General features: G+C 42.9%; 1 protein-coding gene and 1 long non-coding RNA gene across 2 annotated transcripts; both read left to right on the top strand.

Moving 5' to 3' along the window:
* The first annotated feature begins 1,505 nt into the window (after positions 1 to 1,505).
* xdh (xanthine dehydrogenase) lies at positions 1,506 to 24,720 on the top strand. Its single transcript, XM_051943190.1, has 35 exons — positions 1,506 to 1,644; positions 2,643 to 2,700; positions 4,601 to 4,697; positions 4,841 to 4,949; positions 5,264 to 5,390; positions 5,482 to 5,543; positions 6,124 to 6,207; positions 6,279 to 6,359; positions 6,659 to 6,803; positions 6,884 to 6,976; positions 8,378 to 8,529; positions 8,939 to 9,032; positions 9,139 to 9,248; positions 9,496 to 9,680; positions 9,748 to 9,910; positions 10,133 to 10,222; positions 10,310 to 10,479; positions 10,651 to 10,777; positions 10,852 to 10,971; positions 11,050 to 11,146; positions 11,215 to 11,339; positions 12,154 to 12,287; positions 12,351 to 12,438; positions 12,526 to 12,612; positions 12,680 to 12,871; positions 12,974 to 13,119; positions 20,932 to 21,013; positions 21,212 to 21,307; positions 21,622 to 21,825; positions 22,004 to 22,056; positions 22,128 to 22,242; positions 22,872 to 22,937; positions 23,347 to 23,535; positions 23,607 to 23,774; positions 24,287 to 24,720. Exons 1-35 carry the CDS (start codon positions 1,576 to 1,578, stop codon positions 24,335 to 24,337), a joined length of 4,029 nt encoding a protein of 1,342 aa, XP_051799150.1. The 5' UTR covers positions 1,506 to 1,575; the 3' UTR covers positions 24,338 to 24,720.
* On the top strand, positions 11,347 to 12,147 carry LOC127532157 (uncharacterized). Its single transcript, XR_007939444.1, has 3 exons — positions 11,347 to 11,496; positions 11,531 to 11,891; positions 11,936 to 12,147. It is a non-coding gene; the product is annotated as an uncharacterized LOC127532157 (long non-coding RNA).
* Positions 24,721 to 24,855: the final 135 nt, after the last annotated feature.

Raw genomic sequence — 24,855 nt, 5'->3', positions numbered from 1 at the left:
TGTAAAGAATGTGTGACTAAATAAAAACCTCCAGTTTCATGAAAGATTAAACTGTTTCAGAGCTGGACCAGAAAACATCAGTCGACTCTTCACTGAGTGTGTAAATACCAGTTAGACTTTTTAATGAAGACCCAGATATTAAACATTCTAATGTTTATCATTTGCTGAACTGTTTATTCTCATGTTCATATTGACTCATCTCTGACAGACATTGTTGAAAATCAGCCTATTCTTCAATTAACCAAACCAACAGAATATGTGTGAGGCTATTTCTGCCCAGTTCTTTTGATGGAGTAGTCAGGAGACTTCTTCTTAAAATCAAAAGCATTTATTCCAGTGCTGCGTTGTTCCGCTGTCCTCTGTCACAGCTGATGTTTTGTTGTTATCGCTCTCGTAGGAATGACTTCACCGCTGCAAAGCAAGATTAGAGACTGCACACACACCAAGCTCATGTTCTTTACTGATTACGGCTTACGTCAAAAACTGTCTGTACTTTGCTTATCAATCACTTTATGTCTTGATCCTCCTTGCATTCAAACACATGAGTAATAAGTAAAATAAAGCTGGACTTTTCTTCTTTGTTTCATTACAGTCACACCGTGGTAATGATGCTCTTCACCTTCCTGTTCCTCAGAACCAATACAACTAATTATGAAACACACCATTTCCCACAACATTAATGATTTTATTTCTTATTGAACAAATACTTCTGATTGTTTTTGCTGTGGTTTAGATTATAATTACCGTCATTTCCTGCATTTACTTTCATTTATTTTTTTACATTCACAGTCAGAGATCTTTGTGCTGTTGCTGTTAAATAATGAACTCTTTCTGCTATTTTTTCATATCCTTTTATATGATTTTTATGACGTTTTTGGCTCCACTGAATGTTTTTTCATTGATTATTTGCCTGAAGCAAATAATAAATGAAAATGTATTTATTCTATTAAATGCAACTTTATTTCGTATTTTGGGTCTTTCTCTGTGTTTTTATCATTTTATTGTAAATTAAATGTAACTTTATTTAATATTTTCAGTCTTTCTGTTTTTTTCATTTTATTGTAAATTAAATATGACTATATTTCGTATTTTCAGTCTTTCTCTGTGTTTTTTAAATCATTTTATTGTAAATTAAATATGACTATATTTCGTATTTTCAGTCTTTCTCTGTGTTTTTTAAATCATTTTATTGTAAATTAAATATGACTTTATTTCGTATTTTCAGTCTTTCTCTGTGTTTTTTAAATCATTTTACTGTAAATTAAATATGACTTTATTTCGTATTTTCAGTCTTTCTTGGTGTTTTTTCATCATTTTTTGGTAAATTAAATTTCCTCAGGTGTTGCTCCATTCAGCCTGCTGACGTCACGTATGTCTCCACCAATCAGCAGCTCCAGGAGTGGTGACCTTTGACCATTGTGTGAATGATCAGCTGGAGGTCAGAGGTCAGCTGACTGTCCAATCATCTCCGGATTGATTGATCATTACCGGGAGGAAGCCCCGCCCACCGGGCTGTCAGTCCCGCAGCGGAGCCGCTCGGATCAGTAGACGGACGGAGCCGAACGGAGCCGAACCATGACCGACACGCAGACCCTGTCCGGGTCCGAACCGGACCAGCTGGTCTTCTTCGTTAACGGAAAGAAGGTAAAAAAATGAATCCGGTTTGGTTTGAAGGAGCTGAAAGAAGCAGAGGAAATGAATGTGGAAAGGATTTAATGTTTGATCAGGTTATTGATGAGTTGTTTCAATGTTTGTTTAATCACATTATTGATTATTGAGCAGGTGTTATCAATGTGTGTTTAGTAATATGGATCTCAATCTTTTCCTGGTTAAATCTGCAGAAATGAATTGATAAAAAAACAGCAGATTAAAAGTAAATAAATCAGATCAGAGCTGTTTTCTGTAGTAGTATTTGTAGTATTATTTGTAGTATTATTTGTAGTATTTGTAGTATTATTTGTAGTATTTGTAGTATTATTTGTAGTATTATTTGTAGTATTTGTAGTATTATTTGTAGTATTTGTAGAATTATTTGTAGCATTTGTGGGAGTATTTGTAGTATTATTTGTAGTATTTGTAGAATTATTTGTAGTATTTATGGGAGTATTTGTAGTATTATTTGTAGTATTATTTGTAGTATTTGTAGTAGTATTTGTAGTATTATTTGTAGTATTATTTGTAGTATTTGTGGGAGTATTTGTAGTATTATTTGTAGTATTTGTAGTATTATTTGTTGTAGTATTTTGGTATTATTTGTAGTGATCCAGGTTCTTTGAGCCTTAAGGCTCCAGTTTGGTGTTTATAGTGAATAAATCAGATTAAAGCTGTTTTCTCTAGTATTTATCATGGCATTTGTTGTAGTATTTACTGTAGTATTTGTGGTATTATTTGTAGTACTCCAGGTTCCTTCAGCCTCAAGGCTCCAGTTTTTGGTCTAAAGTGTAAAATGTGGCATCACGAGGGAAGCAGAGAAGCTTGAATTATTGACCAGAAAATGAATGTTTCATCTGTAATGGATTAAAGCGGATCTGAATCTGTTCTGAAGGTTTATTTCTGACAGTTTGATGTTCAGTTAATCTGCTTTGATTTCTGTTTTCCTCCAATCAGAAAGCTTCTCTTCCTGACTGAATGTTTGGTTGCAGGTGGTGGAGAAGAACCCAGATCCAGAGATGAACCTGCTGACGTTCCTGCGCAGAAAACGTACGTTTAGATTTCATGAGAACAAAGTTTCTCAGTGAGAACGGAGCAGCTGGACTCTGTCCTCCACTTATCAGTTCCTAGCATGCAGCTCTCTGGTTTATGATTGGTTAGAATACGTTCTACTAACGTTCTACTAACGTTCTACTGACGTTCTTCAGTCAGTTTCCCAACATGCAGCTCTCTGGTTTATGATTGTTAGAATACGTTCTACTGACGTTTTTCAGTCAGTTTCCCAACATGCAGCTCTCTGCTGGTTTCTGATTGGCTCCACCAACGTTCCACCAATGTTCCACCAACGTTCTTCAGTCAGTTTCCGGCTTCATTCAGATGGAATCAGAGCAGAAACATCTCTGATTCACTGTGAGGTCAGTGACTCAAAACAAAGTCCTGCTCTGATTGGACGGCAGGAATTCAGCTGTTTCCAGGGTTCAGGAACCTCCGTAAAGAGAACATAAAGACTCATAGAGTTCCTGTAAAACGGATTGTTCAGCTATGAAACATTTGAATAAAAAAATCTTTCATGTTATCCTCCTTCCATCAGTATCTCTTGTGTTTTGTGCTTCATTTCATGAGCGTGTGGTGTTTACTCTGGTGGTGAAAATGCTCCATTCTGGTCTCCTCAGACCAAAGAACCGCCTTCAGAGGAGTCATAGAGTCTTGGTGGCCTCTCTCTCTGGTCTCTTTCTCCTTCAGAGGAGTCATAGAGTCTTGGTGGCCTCTCTCTCTGGTCTCTTTCTCCTTCAGAGGAGTCATAGAGTCTTGGTGGCCTCCCTCTCTGGTCTCTTTCTCCTTCAGAGGAGTCATAGAGTCTTGGTGGCCTCCCTCTCTGGTCTCTTTCTCCTTCAGAGGAGTCATAGAGTCTTGGTGGCCTCTCTCTCTGGTCTCTTTCTCCTTCAGAGGAGTCATAGAGTCTTGGTGGCCTCCCTCTCTGGTCTCTTTCTCCTTCAGAGGAGTCATAGAGTCTTGGTGGCCTCCCTCTCTGGTCTCTTTCTCCTTCAGAGGAGTCATAGAGTCTTGGTGGCCTCTCTCTCTGGTCTCTTTCTCCTTCAGAGGAGTCATAGAGTCTTGGTGGCCTCTCTCTCTGGTCTCTTTCTCCTTCAGAGGAGTCATAGAGTCTTGGTGGCCTCCCTCTCTAGTCTCTCAGGTCTTGAGGACGTCCTGCTCTAGTCACATTTATTCATGTTCCATCTTCCTTCCATTTCTTAATGATGGATTTAACTGGACTCAGGGAGATCTTCAGGAACTTTAAATGTTCTTGTATCGTCCTGACTGATGCTCTTCAACAACCTTTCTTCAGAGTTTCTTGGTTCTTCAGTCTTCATGGTGTAGTTCTATCCGTTAGTTCTAATCCACCAGAGACTGGACCTTCCAGATCTAGGAGTTTTTAATCCTCCAATCACTGACGTCAGATCAGATCATCCATTAATGACTTGTGGACCAGCTCAGTTCCATCAGAGAACCTTTAAAGGAGGAGAATATTTATGAAATCAGAGATTTTAGATTTTACATCTTCATTAATGACATTACCGAAAAGAAACCAATTTTCACTTTGACATGAAAGACTCTTTTCTTGTAAAGTCTGGTAGAAATTATCTGACTAAATTGACCTTAATTCATTGTTGAAAAGCAGTCAAAGTAGAAAACCTCCTGCAGGTGAAACGTTTCCAGAGACTGAGGTTGGGATTCCTTTTGATGGATCCAGTCGTACCTGATAACGGACTCTAGAAAGATCCAGAACATCGTTAAAGGCAGTTCAGACCTCCAGTACTGGAGAAGAATTTCTTCAGCTTCACACTGATGAACAGTGTGTGTGTGTGTGTGTGTGTGTGTGTGTGTGTGTGTGTGTGTGTGTGTGTGTGTGTGTGTGTGTGTGTGTGTGTGTGTGTGTTTGTGTGTGCAGTGGGTTTAACAGGAACCAAGCTGGGTTGTGCTGAAGGTGGTTGTGGAGCGTGTACCGTCATGTTGTCCAGATTCCAACCAGACACCCAAAAGTTGCTGTATCCTCACAGTGGGTTCAAGGGTGTGTGTTTTAACTGTGTGTGTCTGTTGGGTGTGTGTTAGTTGTGCTTTAGGTGTGTGTGTGTTTGGTGTGTGTCTAAGTGAACTAACTGAACCTTCTGAGATCTTTAACTCCGTCCAGTCACTTCTCCGTTAACGCCTGCCTCACACCCATCTGCTCACTACACCTGGTTGCTGTGACAACGGTGGAGGGAATCGGCAGCGTGGCCAGAAAGCTTCACCCTGTTCAGGTTCGATCCAGTTATTTAAAAATAAATAATCTCCAACCCTTTCTGAACACAGTGATGTTTCATCTCAGACTGGTGTTCATCCATGGTGGCCACCAGGGGGCAGAAGAAGCAGAATAAAGACCTCATTACCAAAACTGTTACTGATGTTAGAAGAACAAGAAGTCCAAAACCCAGTCCAGAACCGGGTCAAAACTTGTATAAAACCCTGGCTGAAACCAGTATAAAACTAAACCCAGTCTAGTTTGCTTTGTTTAGTTGTTATTTCATTGAACTAGAACTCCACCAACCAATCAGGATGCTTGTTTTGGTTCCAGGAGCGAATCGCCCGGTCTCACGGCTCTCAGTGTGGATTCTGTACTCCAGGAATCGTCATGTCCATGTACGCTCTGCTGAGGAACCAGCCAAAGCCCAGGATGGCCGACATGGAGGAGGCCTTCCAGGGTATTGATCAGTGTATTGATTATTTATCGGGTTATTGATCGGTTTAGAAGTCGTCAGTTCAGACTCACAACTAAACTGTCTTTACCTTCAGGGAATCTGTGTCGCTGCACTGGATACCGACCCATCCTGGAGGGGTTCAAGACCTTCACCGTGGTGAGAACTCATTCTGGTTTGGATTAAACCATTGTAACCCACTGTGGTTTATTAGAAGATGTTCCACCATCAGCTGTAGATTTCCTCCATCAGATGTAGATGTTCCACCATCAGATGTAGGTGTTCTTCCATCAGATGTAGATGTTCCACCATCAGCTTTAGATTTCCACCATCAGCTTTAGATTTCCACCATCAGATGTAGATGTTCCACCATCAGATGTAGGTGTTCTTCCATCAGATGTAGATGTTCCACCATCAGATGTAGATGTTCCTCCATCAGATGTAGATGTTCCACCATCCGATGTAGATGTTCCACCATCAGATGTAGATGTTCAACCATCAGCTGTAGATGTTCCATCATCAGCTGTAGATGTTCAACCATCAGCTCTAGATGTTCCACCATCAGCTGTAGAAGATCTTCTCTGCTCTGTGTTTTTATGTTTTACAGAATCTGGGTTTAATTTCAGGAGACTGTTTGTAGAATAAATGAGTGATCAGATATCAACCTAAGCTCTGATGTGGTGGAGTCTCTGTTCCTGCCATCTGAAGGTCTAAAGTGTGTTGGTATTTTTTCCTCCAGGAGGCGGCGTGCTGTGGAGGCAGAGGGCGGGACAACGGCTGCTGTCTGACCAATGGGAGCGGAGATGAGAAGCTCTTTGATGATGTAAGTATGAGTGTGGTTTCTACAGCAGCTTTAATGTTCTCGCTTGTAAACCTGTGTTTGTTTTCATTCAGGAAGCTCCGCCTCTTTTTGATGCCGCCGAGTTCACACCCTTTGACCCGACACAGGAAGTCATCTTCCCCCCCGAGCTCATGGTAAACACATGCCAGTCAACATGGCAATGATCTGAAATTATGAATCCTTCACAGATACATTTGCCTACATATGTATACAGCAGCATCATCTGCAAACAGTCAAACAGAAGATTTAATTTCAGTCCTTCCTTCCATCCTTGCATCCTTCCATGCTTCCTTCCATCCTTGCATCCTTCCATCCTTCCTTCCATCCTTGCATCCTTCCTCCCTTCCTTCCATCCTTTCTTCCATCCATCCTTCCTTCCTTCCTTCCAAATATCCTTCCTTCCTTCCTTCCTTCCTTCCCTCCTCCCTCCTAGACTCTGTCCAAAGGTCAGAGATCACAGTCGCTCTGTTTCCATGGCGACCGTTCCACGTGGTTTCAGCCGACCAGTTTGGATGAATTTCTGTGTCTGAAATGGAAACACCCCAATGCCCGAGTGGTGGTGGGGAACACGGAAGTGGGTGAGTCAGCCTCCTACACGTTCGTTCGTTTGTTCGTTCATTCGTTCATTCGTTCATTCGTTCATTCTGTCTGTCTGCAGGTATTGAGGTGAAGTTTAAGAACATGGTTTATCCAGTGATCCTTTCTCCGACCTTCATCCCTGAACTGAACGCTGTGACTCACACCGAAGACGGTGAGTACAACTAGTACTGGTGACACCAACTAACCCCAACCTACCCCAACTAGTACTGGTGACACCAACTAACCCCAACCTACCCCAACTAGTACTGGTGACACCAACTAACCCCAACCTACCCCAACTAGTACTGGTGACACCAACTAACCCCAACCTACCCCAACTAGTACTGGTGACACCAACTAACCCCAACCTACCCCAACTCGTACTGGTGACACCAACTAACCATAACTAGTACTGGTGACACTAGCTCTAACTAACCCTAAACAACACTAACTAGTACTGGTGACACCATCTAACTCTAACTAAGCCTAACTAGTGCTGGTGACACAACTAACCCTAACTAAGACTGACTTGTACTAGTGAGATAAACTAACCCTAACTAATCTGAACTAACCCTAACTAATACTAACCATAACTCCTACTGATAACGCTAATTTACCTTAATTCATAATTATACACTAACACTGATTAGTCCCAACACTAACTAATACTAGCTAACATTAACTAACTCTAACTGATCCTAACTCCAACACATGCTTATAACACGAATTAACCCCAACTAATCCCAACACTAACTAACATTAACTAACCCATACTGATACTACTAACTGCTAGTAACTAGTTAGTTCAGATCATTCTCTACATTAACAAACAAACAGAATGAGCAGGTTTTCAATCAAATAATGTTGAGGAAGAAAAACTCAATGAAGATGTTAGAAGTTAGAAACATTTAGCTGAGTCAGTGCTAACCAGTTGGTCAATGCTAACCAGTTGGTCGATGCTAACCAGTTGGTCAATGCTAACAGTTGGTTGACGCTAATCAGTTAGTTGATACTAACCAGTTGGTTGATGCTAACCCGTTGGTTGATGCTAAACAGTTGGTCGATGCTAACCAGTTGGTCGACGCTAACCAGTTAGTTGATGCTAACCAGTTGGTTGATGCTAACCAATTGGTCAATGCTAAACAGTTGATCGATGCTAATCAGTTAGTTGATGCTAACCAGTTGGTTGATGCTAACTAGTTAGTTGATGCTAACCAGTTGGTCAATGCTAAACAGTTAGTTGATGCTAACCAGTTGGTTGATGCTAACTAGTTAGTTGATGCTAACCAGTTGGTCAATGCTAAACAGTTAGTTGATGCTAACCAGTTGGTCGATGCTAACTAGTTAGTTGATGCTAACCAGTTGGTCAATGCTAAACAGTTAGTTGATGCTAACCAGTTGGTCGATGCTAACCAGTTAGTCGATGCTAACCAGTTGGTTGATGCTAACCAGTTGGTCAATGCTAAACAGTTGTTGATGCTAACCAGTTAGTTGATGCTAACCAGTTGGTTGATGCTAACTAGTTGGTTGATACTAACCAGCCAGAAATGAAACATCTTGTGTTTGTTCTCAGGAATTGTGTTTGGAGCAGCATGCACTCTGAGTCACATGGGGGCGACACTGAGGCAAGCGGCCGACAATCTTCCTCCTCATCAGACCCAAGTCTTCCTCGCTGTTCTGGAACAGCTGCGATGGTTCGCTGGACAGCAGATCCGAAACGTGGCGGTGAGTCACTGTTTACTGTCTGTGAGCCGGGTCAGAATGTACCACGGAACAGGATGACCAGCAGGGCAGCAACGTTTCAGCAGATACACCAGCTCCTCTGGGATTAAAGTAGATTAGTTTACCTTCTCCTGAGTTGCCAGGCCGAGGATAGGGTTAGCGTTCCCTTAGGTTCTCCAGGGTTAGGGTTCCCTTATGTTCTCCAGGAAATACTGTTCAGCTGTTTGAAAAGAACTTCATCTTCCTTTTTTTTGTTCCGTTGTTTATTTGTGTAATACAGAAGTGTTGTTGTGTTATTTGTGTAATAGAAGTGTTGTTGTGCTGTTCATTTGTGCAGTAACTATTTCTTATTTGTGTAGTAACTATTGTTATGTTTCGTATTTGTAGAATAAACCTGTTGTTGTGTCTTCAGGCGGTTGGAGGGAACATCATGACTGCTAGCCCCATATCGGACCTGAACCCTGTGTTTATGGCAGCAGGCTGCAGACTCACACTGATGGACAAAGGTAACTCTCCCTTCCTTTATTTTGAAAGGGCCTACATCCCATAATAAATTAGCTGTACAGGCAACAGTCTGCAATCACGTGACCTCTAAACCGTGTTGTCCTTCAGACGGCAGCCGTGAGGTTCAGATGGACGACAGGTTCTTCACAGGTTACAGGAGAACCATTTTGAGGCCGCAGGAAGTCCTGATCTCCGTACACATCCCATACAGCAGGAAGGTACAGCGTCACCCAGCAATCATTGTCTGTCACCCAGCAACCACTGTCTATCACCCAGCAACCACTGTCTGTCACCCATCAACCACTGTCTGTCACCTAGCAACCACTGTCTGTCACCCAGCAACCACTGTCTGTCACTCAGCAACCACTGTCGGTCACCCAGCAACCACTGTCTGTCACCCAGCGGCTGCTTCCTGTTGCCTGGTAACCACAGGTGTGTCCTCCTGACTTTGTCTTTCCTCCCCAGAATCAGTTTGTCTCCGCCTTCAAACAGTCTCCTCGCCGCGAGGATGACATCAGCATCGTCACTGCAGCGATGAGCGTCACCTTTACGGCGGGGACGAGTGTGGTGGAGGACCTGAGGCTGAGCTACGGCGGCATGGCGCCCACCACGGTGCTGGCTCGGACGACGGCCAGACGCCTGCTGGGAAGGTAAGACGTCTCCAGAGATGACTGAAGGAAGGTAGGAGACAGGAAGTAACCGTCCCCTGTCCTGCAGGCCATGGGGGGAGGAGCTTCTGCAGGATGCCTGCTCCTCATTGGCTGAGGAGATGAGCCTGGACCCATCAGCACCAGGTGGCATGGTGACATACCGACGGACTCTCAGCCTCAGCCTGTTCTACAAGTTCTACCTAACGGTGCTGCAGAAGCTGCGACTGCAGGTTCTCTGGTTCTGTTCATTGGTTCTATGGTTCTCTGTTCTGTTCTCTGGTTCTGTTCACTAGTTCTGTGGTTCTGTTCTCTGGTTCTGTTCACTGGTTTTCTGTTCTGTTCTCTGGTTCTGTTCACTAGTTCTCTAGTTCTGTTCTCTGGTTTTGTTCACTGGTTCTCTGTTCTGTTCTCTGGTTCTCTGGTTTATTTAATGTTTCCGTGTCACCTGTCAGGGTGTTGCCGTGGACGACGTGTCCTCAGATTGTCTGACAGCTACACAGGTTCATCATCCAGAGACGCCGACCAGCGTCCAGATCTACCAGGTAGCCGGTGGTCACATGACTCCACCAGGAGAAAGACTTACCTGAAAACATCTGGTCCAGGTGTGTCACTCTGCTCTCCTCCTGTAGGCGGTGCCAGAGGGGTGGAGCCAGGATGACGTGGTGGGCCGTCCCATGATGCACCTGGCGGCCATGAAGCAGGCCACAGGTGAGGCCGTTTACTGCGACGATGTGCCGCTGTACGAGAACGAGCTCTACCTGGCCCTGATCACGAGCACCAAGGCCCACGCTCGGATCCTGTAAGACAGCTGAACACTCCTGAACACACCTGGACACACCTGTGCAGTCTAACTCACACCTGTTCAGTCTAACTCACCTGTTCAGTCTAACTCACACCTGTTCAGTCTAACTCACCTGTGCAGTCTAACTCAGGTCTGTTCAGTCTAATTCACCTGTGTTTTGTGTTGCAGGTCGGTTGATGTGTCAGCAGCAGAGAACTCTCCAGGTGTCGTTTGCTGCCTGTTTGCCAACGACGTCCCCGGCAGTAACGCCACCGGACCGATCGAATACGATGAGACCGTGTTCGCCGATGGCCAGGTATGTTTCTGTGAATCGACCAATCAGGCGGCTCCTTGGGGTTCAAGTGGGTCACATTTCCGTCCTCCGTCCAGGTGACCTGTGTGGGACACATCGTTGGCGCTGTGGTGGCCGACACCCAGCTCCATGCTCAGCGAGCCGCCAGAGCCGTCAGGATCGAGTACGACGAGCTGCCGCCGGTCGTCACCATCCAGGTGAGACTCACCTGAGCTGCCGTCAACCAATCAGAGGGTTAGTTTCAAGCTGATTGCTGTTTGTTGTTTGAATGACAGGAGGCCATCGCCGCCCAGTCTTTCTATCAACCAATCAGGACCATCCAGAAGGGAGACCTGGAGGTGGGGTTTAAACAGGCCGACCACATCCTGGAAGGTAAGATGACCTCCTCTGATTGGTCCTCAGGTATTGATTATTAACAACTAATAAGTGATCACTGTCAGGTGAGATTCACATCGGAGGTCAAGAACATTTCTACCTGGAGACCAACGTCACTCTGGCTGTTCCCCGAGGAGAAGATGGCGAGATGGAGCTGTTTGTGTCCACGCAGTCGGCCTCGAAGACACAGGTACAAGTGCTGCAAAACACAGGTCCAAGTACTGCAAAACACGAGTACAAGTACTACAAAACAGCTACAAAACACAGGCACAAAAGTACTACAACACACGGGTAGAAAACACAAGTACAAATACTGCAAAAACAGGTGCAAGTACTGCAAAACACAGGTACAAAACACAGGTACAAGTACTGCAAACACAGGTACAAGTACTGCAAAACACGAGTGCGAGTAGTACAAAACACAGGTAAAAAACACAGGTATAAGTACTACAAAACACGGGTACAAGTACTGCAAAACACAGGTACAAGTACTGCAAAAACAGGTACAAGTACCGCAAAACACAGGTAAAAAATACAGGTACAAGTACTGCGAAACACAGGTACAAGTACAGAAAAACACAGGTATAAGTACCACAAAACACAGGTACAAGTACTGCAAAACACAGGTACAAGTACTGCAAAACACGGGTACAAGTACTGCAAAACACAGGTACAAGTACCACAAAACACAGGTATAAGTACTGTAAAACACAGGTACAAGTACTGCAAAACACAGGTACAGGTACTGTAAAACACGGGTACAAGTACTGTAAAACACAGGTACAGGTACTGCAAAACACGGGTACAAGTACTACAATACAGGTACAAGTACCACAAAACACAGGTATAAGTACTGTAAAACACGGGTAAAAGTACTGCAAAACACGGGTACAAGTACTGCAAACTATAAGTAACACAACTCAGGTAATAATATCGCAGTAAACAGGTACAAGTACTGCTAAACGTGGGTCCTGTATTTTTCTTTTTGGTACCTTCTGCTCCAGGCGCTGGTGGCCAAGGCGCTGGGTGTCCCCGCTAACCGGGTGGTGGTTCGAGTGAAGAGGATGGGCGGAGGTTTTGGAGGGAAGGAGAGTCGGACCACCCTGTTGTCCACTGTGGTTGCCGTGGCAGCGAACAGGTATGTCCCTGATCAATGACCAATGATAAACCGCTGAACATGGTGAGACTGTCTTTGTTTCAGGCTTAAAAGGCCGGTCAGGTGCATGTTGGACCGAGACGAGGACATGTTGGTCACTGGAGGACGACACCCCTTCTATGGGAAGTACAAAGTGGGTGGACGCCCCCTGCTGGCCGGTCATGGTAGTGTTGGTTGTTTCTTTTACAGAGTTGTGTACTAATCTTTGGACTCGCTGCAGGTCGGGTTCCTGGACAGTGGCAAGGTGGTGGCTCTGGACGTGTCCTACTACAGCAACGCTGGAAACTCCAAGGACCTGTCCCCATCAGTGAGTACTGCCCAGATCACTGCCGCCTCCTCCTGATGGTGTTCTGACATCATGTGTTCTCTCTCAGATCATGGAGCGTGCCCTGTTCCACATGGAGAACTCGTACAGCGTAGCCAACATCTGCGGCCGTGGCTTCCTGTGTCGGACCAACCTGCCATCCAATACCGCCTTCAGGGGCTTCGGGGGGCCACAGGGCATGATGGTGGCCGAGAGCTGGATCACTGACGTGGCTCAGTGCCTGGGCCGCTCGGCCGATGAGGTTAGTGATGGCTAAAGACCTGCAGTGTCTAATCAGTGTGTCCGTCCTCCTGCTGACACCTGAGACTAGCAGCGTCCAATCAGTGTCTCCGTCCTCCTGCAGGTGCGTCGGTTGAACCTGTACAAGGAAGGCGAATTGACGCCCTACAACCAGGTCCTGGACCATCTGACCCTGGACCGCTGCTGGGACGAGTGTCTGTCCCGCTCTGGATACCAGCAGCGCCGAGCTGCCATCGACCTGTACAACAGGTGAGCTCCTGTTTATTTTTTTGTATTTTTTTATACTTTATTTTTATAGAGTCAGTTATTTTACAATGCACATAAAAAAACACACTAAACAAAACAAAAAACAAACAAAAAACAAAACAAAACAAAAAAAAACACAAAAGGCACAGATGGGGAGAAGAAGGAGGGGGGTGAGGCAAATCACAATAACAGCATGTGTCCACAATAAGAAGCAGAGCCAAGTCCAGAGCCAGGTGAATATAGATAGCCAAATATATCAGCTCTTGCAGCTCCCTCCGATCACAATCTCTTCACTACCTCGAGGTGAGACAAAGGTCTCCCTACTTAGGCACTTAATCAGTACCTACAGAGTATATCCAGCAGTACATGAGGTTAGTCCTGTCCAGCAACTGTTACCGGATCTTGTTGTGATGAAGGGGCAGTCACTCCATATTAGCTGTCCATTTCCTCCAATATGAATTGAATTTGTCCATACACAGGTTCAAGGAGAAAGTCAATCTTTCCATGTCATATATTTCTTTGACAATTCCAATCCACTCCTCTTTTGAAGGAGGGCTCTTTAATAGCCATCTTCGTGTGATAGCTTTTTTACTACTAACATTATTTTAACCAGATATTTATCAGGAACGCTGATTGTAGGAGAGATATTACCGAGGTAGACTGTGCAGAAATCTAGTTTTAGCTCAAAGCCTATAATCAATTTAATTTCCTCTACTACATCCCTCCAATAAGATCGTATAATCGGACAATCCCAAAAAACATGGAAGGGATCCGCTTGAACGTTTCCACATTCTCTCCAGCACCTACCATAGCTTGGCTGACCTTTCTGAAGCTGTTTAATTTTTGGAGTGATATAAAATCTAATTATATTCTTCCACGAGAATTCCCTCCAGTGACCTGAACTGGACGTGCTCCTTTGAACTTTACAAATGTTTCGCCATTCCTCTTCTGAAATTGTTGTTTGTGCTTCTCTTTCCCATTTGGATTTAATGTAAAGAGTGGAGGAGTCATTAAGTGATTGTAAACAGGAGTAGATTCGAGTCGTCAGTTTCTGGTTTAATTTAGATTTGTATGCGTCAATTAAAATATTCACTAAATCAAAATCTCCTTCCTCTGTTGTCTTTATATCACGGTTAAAATGGGTTCTAACTTGAAGGTATCTGAAGAAGTCTTGGTTTTCTAGGTTGTAGTTATCTTTACATTTTTGAAAACTGTGTAATCTCCCTTTATCAGAGATAAGACAACACGCTGTGATACCTTTAGAAAGCCGTTGTTTGAAACGCCCATCCAGCTGGGCAGGTTTAAAATCTTCATCATGTGCCACCCATCGTAACAGTTTAATGTGGTTTTCCAGTTTGTTTTTACGGCATTCACTGAACCAAATGTTTAAGGGCGTTTTTGTCCAGCTGCTTAAGTTTTGTTTGTGCAGTAAATATAGGTTTCTGTCTCCAAGCAAGCTCTGCAGGGTCTATCCAGTTGACTTCATTCTAAACTTTTCCATTTGGCATTGTAATGTGGGCTGCACAGATAAATCAGGTATCAGATTTATAATAGTTTTCAATATTTGGCAAAGATAGTCCTCCTTTTTCTTTGGGCAATTGTAATGTTTTGCATCTGATCCTTGGTTTGAGGCCTTTCCATATAAACGTGGATAGCATTCTTTTCCACTCCGTTAGTTGTTTTCCAGGTATTTCTGTTGGTATAGACATAAAGAGAAAAAGCAATCGTGGCAAGATACTCATTTTAATTATATCTATTTGATTATGTAAGTCCAGTGGTAGAAAACTCCATTTATTTAAGTCCATCTTTATCTCTTTAGTAATCGCTAGACAGTTAGTTGTGTAAATGGTGGATAAGTCTTTTGGGATTTTTATTCCTAAATATTTAATAATCTTATTCTCCTATTTGAAATTACAAAGGTTAACTATTTGTAGTGACGGAATATAATTAAATGAAATAATTTGTGTTTTGTGGATATTTAATTTATAACCCGAATAATAACCAAACGTCTTTAAGGAGGACATTAATTTTGGTAAACTCAGTTCTGGCTGCGAGAGGGTGATTAAAATGTCTGCATAAAGACAAGTTTTAAACTCCATATCTTTAATCCAAATTCCTCTTATGTCCTGGTCTTCTCTAATAGCCTGAGCCAAAGGCTCGATAAATAGTGCAAACAGGGCTGGACTTTAGGGACATCTCTGACCACAGCCTCTTTCAAGTGACACCGGATTGGACAAGCTACCATTTATTTTAATTCTGGCTGAGGGGGAGTAGTATAAGTTTTTAAGATATGTGATGATTTTAATATCAAACCCAAGTCTTTGTAATGTTAAATATAAATATTCCCAACTAACTGAGTCAAATGCCTTTTCGGCATCAAGACTAAGGAGAATGGATTTATCTTTACTTTTACTCATGTGTTCCATTAAATGTAAAGCACGTCTTCCTGTGTCTGTCTTGTTTTAAGGAATCCCGTCTGATCTTCATCTATTATATCCGGAATAATATTTTCTAATCTTTTTGCAATTATTGATGCATATAGTCTAAATTTAAAATAGATATCGGCCTGTATGAACTGCATTCAGATTTATCTTTGCCCACCTTAGGAATTACAGAGATGATGGCATGTCTCCAGGATGCTGGAGTTGCTCCTCCATTAAGTGTAAAGTTAAAACACTTCAGTAACGTTGGTGACAGTAACTCTCTAAATGTTTTATACCATTCTGCAGAGTATCCATCCTCTCCTGGCATTTTATTTGTTTTGAGTCTGGAGATAGCGATATCTAGCTCTTTTTGTGTTATTCCATTCATCATTATTTTATTCTGTTCTAATCCAATTGATGGTAAGTCCAGGGAATTAAGAAAATGTGTAATGCTCAAACAGTCTGCTCCTTCCGGTTGTGTGTATGGGTTTTTATAGTAATTTTCAAAGGACTTTTCTATCTCATCCAATTTATGACATGTTTTTCCAGAATGTGCATCTTTAATTTTGTGGATGGACCTTTCCTCCTGCTGCTTTCTTATCCTCCAGGCTAAGAGTTTTTTAGCTCTTGGTCCGTTATCATAGTACCTTTGTTTAGTAAATTTAGCCTTCATTTCTTCATGACTGTCGTATAGTTTGTTTAGGTTATGTTTACAGAGTTTAATCTGATCCAATAATTTGGGGTCATTAAGTTACATGTGTTTCATTTCAAGATTTCTCAGTTCCTGTAACAGTCTTTTATTTGTTTCTGTTTCTCCCTTTTTTTAACTGAGGACCATAATATAAGTTTTCCTCTAATTACTGCCTTGGCGGCGTCCCATACAGTACCAGGTGACACTTCATCGGTGTTGTTTTGTTCTAAATATTCTTTAAATTCCTTGTGGATATATTGCTTACACAACGGATCGTTTAATAAACTCGTGTTAAGCTTCCAGGTCGTATTTTTTATTTCGGTGTCTAGATGCAGGGATAAGTATACACCTGCGTAGTCTGAGATATCTTTAACTCCTATTTGACACTTCGAGATTCTGTATCTTTCTGAATTAAACATGAAAAATAATCGATTCTTGAGTGGGCATTATGAGGATGTGAGAAGAATGTAAACTGCCGTGACGTTGGGTTTAATTCCCTCCAAACATCCATCATACCTACTTCAAGGAGAAGTTTCTTAACGGTGACTGTCTCAGGATTCGTTCTTTTTGTTACATTAGTAGAGTCGAGGGAGGGTTGTAATTGTATGTTCCAGTCTCCACCACAAATGAGGATCCCGTCTGTCTCTTCTGCAATCAGATCAAATATTTTCTTCAAAAATATTTTATCATTACCTGGGGGTCTATACACATTTAATAATATTACCTTTTTATGGTCGATGTAACCTTTAACTAAAATGTATCTTCCCTCAGTATCCTTTATCTGTTCGGAGAACTGGAATATAATTTTGTTAGAGATTAGTATTAGAACTCCTCACTTTTGTCCGCGTTCATAAGATGAGTAGTATGCATTTTTAAAGCCCAAGTGTTTAAATTTTTCATGCTCTTTGTCACTAAGGTGAGTCTCCTGCCAGAAAATAATATGTTGTTTTTCTCTTTTCATTTTAGTGATCAGCTTGCTCCTTTTGATAGGATTTTGTAGCCCATTAACATTCAAAGTGATTATATTATACTCCTGATTTAACATTCTACCTCTCTATTCTAATGCACGTTTTCCCCCTTCATTAATCTAAACAAGTAAATAAAAAACCATCTGTGCAGAACAAAACAACCAAACAAAAATAAAAATAACCTCCAACAGTGAAGTAAAGTAACAACTTCTGAACAGGGAGGGGAGGCCTCCAAAAGGAGGGCCCCTCCAGATGCATCTTAACATCGTCCTATAAGCGAATATAGTTCGCACAGTTAGTGGTTTGGTGCAGCTTCAAACACCCAGTGAAACAGTCCAGACAATACTCTCTTAATAATGCGAGCTATGACCGCTTATTCTCATAAAAGAAACAGAAAAGGGTACCTTCACAAAGAAAAAGCTCTTGTCAGTTCTAGTCTTTTTTTATACAATTATCATCATTAATAGTCTTATATTCTTCTCATTATAACTCACGAGTACACCTCAAGTCGTGCTCTCTCGGAGAACTCGCTGGAACCTCTGAAGCTTCTCCCTGGCTCGTTCGATGTCTGTGGCCCGGTTCCGACGTCTTGAGGATCCACTGACCTGCCAGGCGTTTTCTCCCAGCTTCTTGCGGGCTGCCACAGCTGTCAGAGATGTGTCAGCAGTTGTAGTACTCTCATCGGTTACTTCATCAGCTGTTAGTAGCCCCTTTTTCAGCATATCCTCCGTCGCCTCCTCGGCACTGTTGTACGTGATGGGTCCCTCTTCATAAAAGACTCGGAGTTTAGAGGGTGGGGGTGTTTGGAATCTGAGTCCCCGTTTTTTTAACAGTTTCCTCAATGGCGCATATTCCTTCCTTTTTTTTAAAAATAATTTCTGCAGGGTAATCGTGGTCGAAGTACACTCTTTTCCCATTAAAATGTATCTGTTTCTTTTTCCATGCTGTGCTCAGCACCAGATCCTTAGTTTTATACATGAGGAAGTGAGCAATCATGGATCTCGGGGCAGCTTGCGGTGATGGTTTTGGTCCGAGAGACCGGTGGCAGCGTTGTAGTTTAAGGTCAATGTCCGGGAGTTGCAGCTCTACTTTAATAAATTTCTCCAGAAACTCACATGCATTGCTCCCTTCTTCTCCCTCGGGAATCCCGAAGATGCGGAGATTATTTCTGCGGGAGCGTGTTTCCAAGTCTGTTAATTTGGACACAATACGCTCTTGCTCCTTTAAAACTTGGAGAAGTGCATCCTTCGCGTTAACACTCCACTCCTCCACCTCGGCGACTCGGTTCTCCACCTCCTCCGCCCTAGCCTCTGTGTTCTTTAGCTCTGCCCCGATCTCGCTCAATTTCAGGTTAACTTCATCTTTGAAGTTTCCGATCTCTTCCCTCATGTCTCGTTTGATTGTCTCGCAGAATCCTCTCAGTTCTTTTTTCATGTCCAGATGTCCCGCTTTTATATCAGCACGGATAGCATCTATGCTAGTTTGCAGAGCATCCATTATAGCTCGCACATTAGCATCATCTGCGTCGACGTTTCCTGTTGCCATATCTTCGTTTTTCTCACTATTAGGACTCGTTGTGGTCTTAGCGTTTCTTAGTCGATATTTCCCCATAGAAGTATTCCGGTATCAGCACATATATTGCTCTAAAACGAGGGAAATGTCGGACCCCTCTGGGAGCTCACAAACTACACCACAGACCAGATCGCGGCCATCAGGTGAGCTCCTGTTTAACTTTACAACAGGTGAGCTCCCGTTTAACTTTACTACAGGTGAGCTCCCGTTTAACTTTACTACAGGTGAGCTCCCGTTTAACTTTACTACAGGTGAGCTCCCGTTTAACTTTACTACAGGTGAGCTCCCGTTTAACTTTACAACAGGTGAGCTCCCGTTTAACTTTACTACAGGTGAGCTCCCGTTTAACTTTACAACAGGTGAGCTCCCGTTTAACTTTACAACAGGTGAGCTCCCGTTTAACTTTACAACAGGTGAGCTCCTGTTTAACTTTACTACAGGTGAGCTCCCGTTTAACTTTACAACAGGTGAGCTCCCGTTTAACTTTACTACAGGTGAGCTCCCGTTTAACTTTACTACAGGTGAGCTCCCGTTTAACTTTACTACAGGTGAGCTCCCGTTTAACTTTACAACAGGTGAGCTCCCGTTTAACTTTACTACAGGTGAGCTCCCGTTTAACTTTACAACAGGTGAGCTCCCGTTTAACTTTACTACAGGTGAGCTCCCGTTTAACTTTACAACAGGTGAGCTCCCGTTTAACTTTACAACAGGTGAGCTCCCGTTTAACTTTACAACAGGTGAGCTCCCGTTTAACTTTACAACAGGTGAGCTCCCGTTTAACTTTACAACAGGTGAGCTCCCGTTTAACTTTACAACAGGTGAGCTCCCGTTTAACTTTACTACAGGTGAGCTCCCGTTTAACTTTACTACAGGTGAGCTCCCGTTTAACTTTACAACAGGTGAGCTCCCGTTTAACTTTACTACAGGTGAGCTCCCGTTTAACTTTACAACAGGTGAGCTCCCGTTTAACTTTACAACAGGTGAGCTCCCGTTTAACTTTACAACAGGTGAGCTCCCGTTTAACTTTACAACAGGTGAGCTCCCGTTTAACTTTACTACAGGTGAGCTCCCGTTTAACTTTACTACAGGTGAGCTCCCGTTTAACTTTACAACAGGTGAGCTCCCGTTTAACTTTACAACAGGTGAGCTCCCGTTTAACTTTACAACAGGTGAGCTCCCGTTTAACTTTACAACAGGTGAGCTCCCGTTTAACTTTACTACAGGTGAGCTCCCGTTTAACTTTACTACAGGTGAGCTCCCGTTTAACTTTACAACAGGTGAGCTCCCGTTTAACTTTACTACAGGTGAGCTCCCGTTTAACTTTACAACAGGTGAGCTCCCGTTTAACTTTACTACAGGTGAGCTCCCGTTTAACTTTACTACAGGTGAGCTCCCGTTTAACTTTACAACAGGTGAGCTCCCGTTTAACTTTACAACAGGTGAGCTCCCGTTTAACTTTACAACAGGTGAGCTCCCGTTTAACTTTACTACAGGTGAGCCCCTGGTAACTTTTCTTGATAAACGATGACTGCAAAGAGACACCGAAACAAACACATAAGGATCACTGGTTGAAGTGAAATGAGGGAGAAGAAACAGAAAACAACAGAAACATGCAACAACAACAATGAAACTCACCATAACCAGACAGACATACAAATACACGGAAAGGAATACTAGATGCAACACAACGACAATACTAAAAATAACAGCAGAGAAAGTCAGAAATTAACAACAAACAAGATGTATAAAATGATCCCAGATAGACAAAGAACAGACAATCAATGACAATAATGAGGTACAGACAGACAGTCGACCACTAAAACACTCAGAACTGGAGTTTTATTGTGGTTTTGTGTCAATCTGAGTCTGAAGACAGATGGGTCACCTGCTCAGGTGAAGGTTCTGATCTACCTCTACAGTTAGAGGGTAGGGTAAGGGTTAACTCTAACCAAATCAAGAGTTTCAGGTGAGCAGGGACAGAACTTAAATACAAATATTCTGCCATAAAGACACAGCAGGTTAGTTTGGTGAAACAGGTGATTGGAGTTAACCCTAACCCTGGAGGAGGAATGTTTCCTGACAGCAGGAAGATAAAACTTTAGAACAGTTTGAGAGAATAAAAAATCAGAAAGTCAAAACTCTTCTTCTGTTCTTTGCTCAGACAGAACCGCTGGACCAAACAAGGCCTTGCTGTGGTTCCCACCAAGTTCGGCATCAGCTTCACTGCCGTCTTCCTCAACCAAGTGGGTTCTTACCCTAAACTAACCTTAACCTCATAACCCTAACCCTAACCTTAACCCATTAACCCTAACTCTACCTCAACCAGGTGTGTTCTAGCTCTAACCCATACTGTTGAAGATTCCTGCAGAAACAGCTGTTGGGGTCTTCATGTTGGGTTCTTCGTGTTGGGTTCTTCATGTTGGGTTCTGGTTTGTGTTCAGGCCGGTGCTCTGGTTCACATCTACACTGACGGTTCGGTTCTGCTGACCCACGGAGGAACCGAAATGGGACAAGGACTCCACACCAAGATGGTCCAGGTACAGGACATCAGGAACCATCAGCTTTTTACTGGTTTTAAAATTATACATCAGTTCTTTAAAGCTTTGTTACTTTAAGATTTGTAATGTCTGCACCATCATGTGGCCATTAGAGGAACTGCAGCTCTACATTAAAAATAGTTAAATATTTAAGTACTGAAGTTGTAAGGCCTGGTTTAAAGCGTTGACAGATTTATGGGATGTCAGGAAGCTTTTGTTTAGTGATAAACAACCATTCAGGGATGTAAAACACTGAATCATCTGCACACGCGTTGATCCTTATGTCCTTAAAGTTTCGTCTTTGGGTGTTCCAGGTTGCCAGTCGGGTTTTGGGGATCCCGTGTTCAAAGATCCACATCTCAGAGACCAGCACCAACACGGTGGCCAACACCAGTCCGACTGCCGCCTCCGCCTCCTCCGACCTGAACGGCGCTGCGGTGCTGAACACCTGCCAGACGCTGGTCAAACGCCTGGAACCATACAAGGCCAAGAACCCCAAAGGATCCTGGGAGGACTGGGTGAGGATGTGAAGAACATCAGGATAGAACCACAGCCGTAGCAGCTGTGACTCTTACAGAGATAATAATAATAATCAAATACTGAGTTTGATTTGTCAAAGTGGTGAGAATCTTTAAAACATTTGCTGTATTTATTTGGGTTCTGAATCTGTTGTCACAGTGTTTCTGTGTGTTGCAGGTGAAAGCAGCGTATTTCGACAGAGTCAACCTCAGTGCAAACGGGTTTTATAAGTGAGTTCAGTCACTGGTTCGGTTAATGTTTGACGGATGAACAGAGTTTTACTGCTTCTGTTTCTTATCAGGACTCCAGATCTGGGTTATGACTTTGATTCGAACTCGGGCCGAGTGTTTAACTACTTCTGTTACGGCGTGGCCTGCTCGGAGGTGGAGATCGACTGTCTGACTGGAGCTCACAAGGTCTCAAAACTGAAGCTGAACAACCAATAAATTCATTAAACAAATAGTTTAACAAATCAATTCAACACACAGAAGCATAAAACACAACAAAGTGATAAAAACAATTATAAAGTGACATAAATCCAACACAAGGGGGCGTAATGCAGCTACAGCACTACATAAACTGACATGTCAAATTTAATCAGTTAATCAATTAAATCAATTAACTTTAATTAATAATGGTTCCCCTTCAGGATAAGTTTTTACACATAAATCCTGTTGCAATCTGTGCATTATACTCTTCTATGCTGATGACACCATCACATCTTTAAACATCGTTAAGGCGTATTTAAATTAGTCTTTCAGAATCTGAAACTGAATCAAAATAATGATTCCTGATTACAACATCTACAGAAACTGACCATGTTTTTCATGTTCCAGATTATTCCACATGTAAAGAAACATGTGGAGAGAGCTCTTCTGAATTTCTTTGCACCTGATTTGCTGAAAAGTGAAAATAAAACACCACCATCTATGAGCTGAGGATATAAAACTCCAACAGTTTAGTCACAAACATCAGACCAGCTTCAGTTTAGTGTCTTCAGATTGGGGTTTTATTTGGAGCTTTGACTGTTTCTGTTTTGTTCCAGAACCTGAGCAGCACCATCGTGATGGATGTCGGTCACAGTCTGAACCCAGCCATCGACATCGGACAGGTCAGTGAATCGCCAGTATTCTGTACTTCCTCACAGTAATCAGCTTAATTCTAACAGTAGTGTCTCTGATGTCAGATTACAAACGACCAGTTCAGATTTTTTATTACATTCAGGCTCCACAGCAGGAACTCTGTGGAACTAAGGTGAGGTTCTTTGGTTCCTCCTTCAGTCCTTCGTATGTTCTCCTTTATTTCTGATAAACCTCAGCGTGGAGGAATCCAGAGTCCACTCATTTCTGCTCACATCTTCTCACATTCTGATACATTGAGAGTGGATGGAGTTTATGTTTAGGTGATGTTATCCAGGGCTGGAATATTCTGTATTTCATCAACGAGTCAGTCACCAGTAGACATCAGATCTGATGCTTTTACTGTGGAGGTCAGTGCTTCCTGTGCTCCCGCCTCTGTAGGTGGAGGGAGGCTTCATGCAGGGTTTGGGTCTCTTCACCCTGGAGGAGCTCCATTATTCTCCTCATGGTGTTCTCCTCACTCGGGGTCCAGGTTCCTACAAGATCCCGGCCTTCGGCGACATCCCGACCCGGCTGACGGTGTCGCTGCTGCGTGACGCCCCCAATGATAAAGCTGTGTTCGCCTCCAAGGTACCCACTCTGGTTCTGTTCATCATCAGAACGTTCTGAAGATAAATGCTGACCCATCTCCTCCTCACCAGGCTGTAGGTGAACCTCCGCTCTTTCTGGCGGCGTCTGTTTTCTACGCCATCAAAGATGCCATCAGTGCAGCCCGGTCCGAGTCGGGCCTCAGTGGTCCCTTCAGGCTGGACAGTCCTGCCTCGGCCGAGAGGATCCGCAACGCCTGCAGCGACCGGTTCACCAAACTGGTAGGAGAACCTCCTCCTGGATCGCTAGGGCTCTTTATGGGTCTGATTGTTGGTTTATTAGCTGGAGAGATGAACAGCAGGTGGCGCTAACGCTCGCTGAGATCATTCAGAGAGCTTCAACAATAAAGTGAACTTATCTTCTATCTGTTCCGTCGCAGTAAAAACATTCTGTGATGTTTAAAAATTTCACAGTTTGCAGATGACACCATCCTGTACATCAGAGAAAACCTCTACTCTCCTGCTGCTGAGGATTTCTTTAGTTTCTGTTTCTGGAGTCACAGCTTTGATCTAGATCATTAAACTGTTTAAAACCCATAGAAAAGTTTGTATCCTCAGCTTTTCACTTTATCTCCAAAGTAAATAGAAAATGATGGTATTAAACATTTTATTAGACGTGTAAAAATTAAAGATCAGTGATTTGTTTTTGGTAATATTTAATAAAAGACATCATCTTGGTTTCCTGGTGTTGTTAGTCCCTCAGTTCTTTAGACCCAGTGGTTTTTGTGTTGCAGTGTCCTGCTGCTGGACCGGGAACCTTCCAGCCCTGGTCTGTTCAGGTGTAGGACAGAAGAGCAGCAACACCATCAACAGCACGTCTTCATAAAGAACCACTGAACAGGAAGCAGAGTTCTCCCTCCACACTAAAAGCATGTAAATCCTGATTAAAGACGTGTCAGTTCTAAAGAACTAATCAATAACTGAAGATTCACTCACTAATATGTAATTAATAACCCAGATTTATTAAAGAGGAGCTGATTTGGTCTTATTTTACTGTTACTCTTATTGAATCTGTTGCTGCAGTTTTTCTCATCACATCTGTAAAATAAATCTGAATGAAATGATGGTTCTGTAACGATGAAACAAAACTTTTAGAACTTTAATGAGACGTTCCTTCCATTGAGCCTCAATCATCAGTCTTCTGTTAATAAAGTTAGAAGGATTTGAATCTTTTCCTGCATTCAGCTCCTCTCTGAGCTTTAACATTTACAGCATTTAGTGTAGAAAAGTTCCATTGTGAAGCCAGAAGGTTCCAGAGTTCTGCGTCTTTAAGGAACCCCTCCCCTAAAAGCCCCCTCTCGTC

The sequence above is a fragment of the Acanthochromis polyacanthus genome, chromosome 22, assembly GCF_021347895.1.
Source record: "Acanthochromis polyacanthus isolate Apoly-LR-REF ecotype Palm Island chromosome 22, KAUST_Apoly_ChrSc, whole genome shotgun sequence".
In the NCBI taxonomy this organism is placed as follows: domain Eukaryota; kingdom Metazoa; phylum Chordata; class Actinopteri; family Pomacentridae; genus Acanthochromis; species Acanthochromis polyacanthus.
Note: the sequence above shows the minus strand (reverse complement) of the source record. Positions and strands in the feature narration are given on the sequence as shown.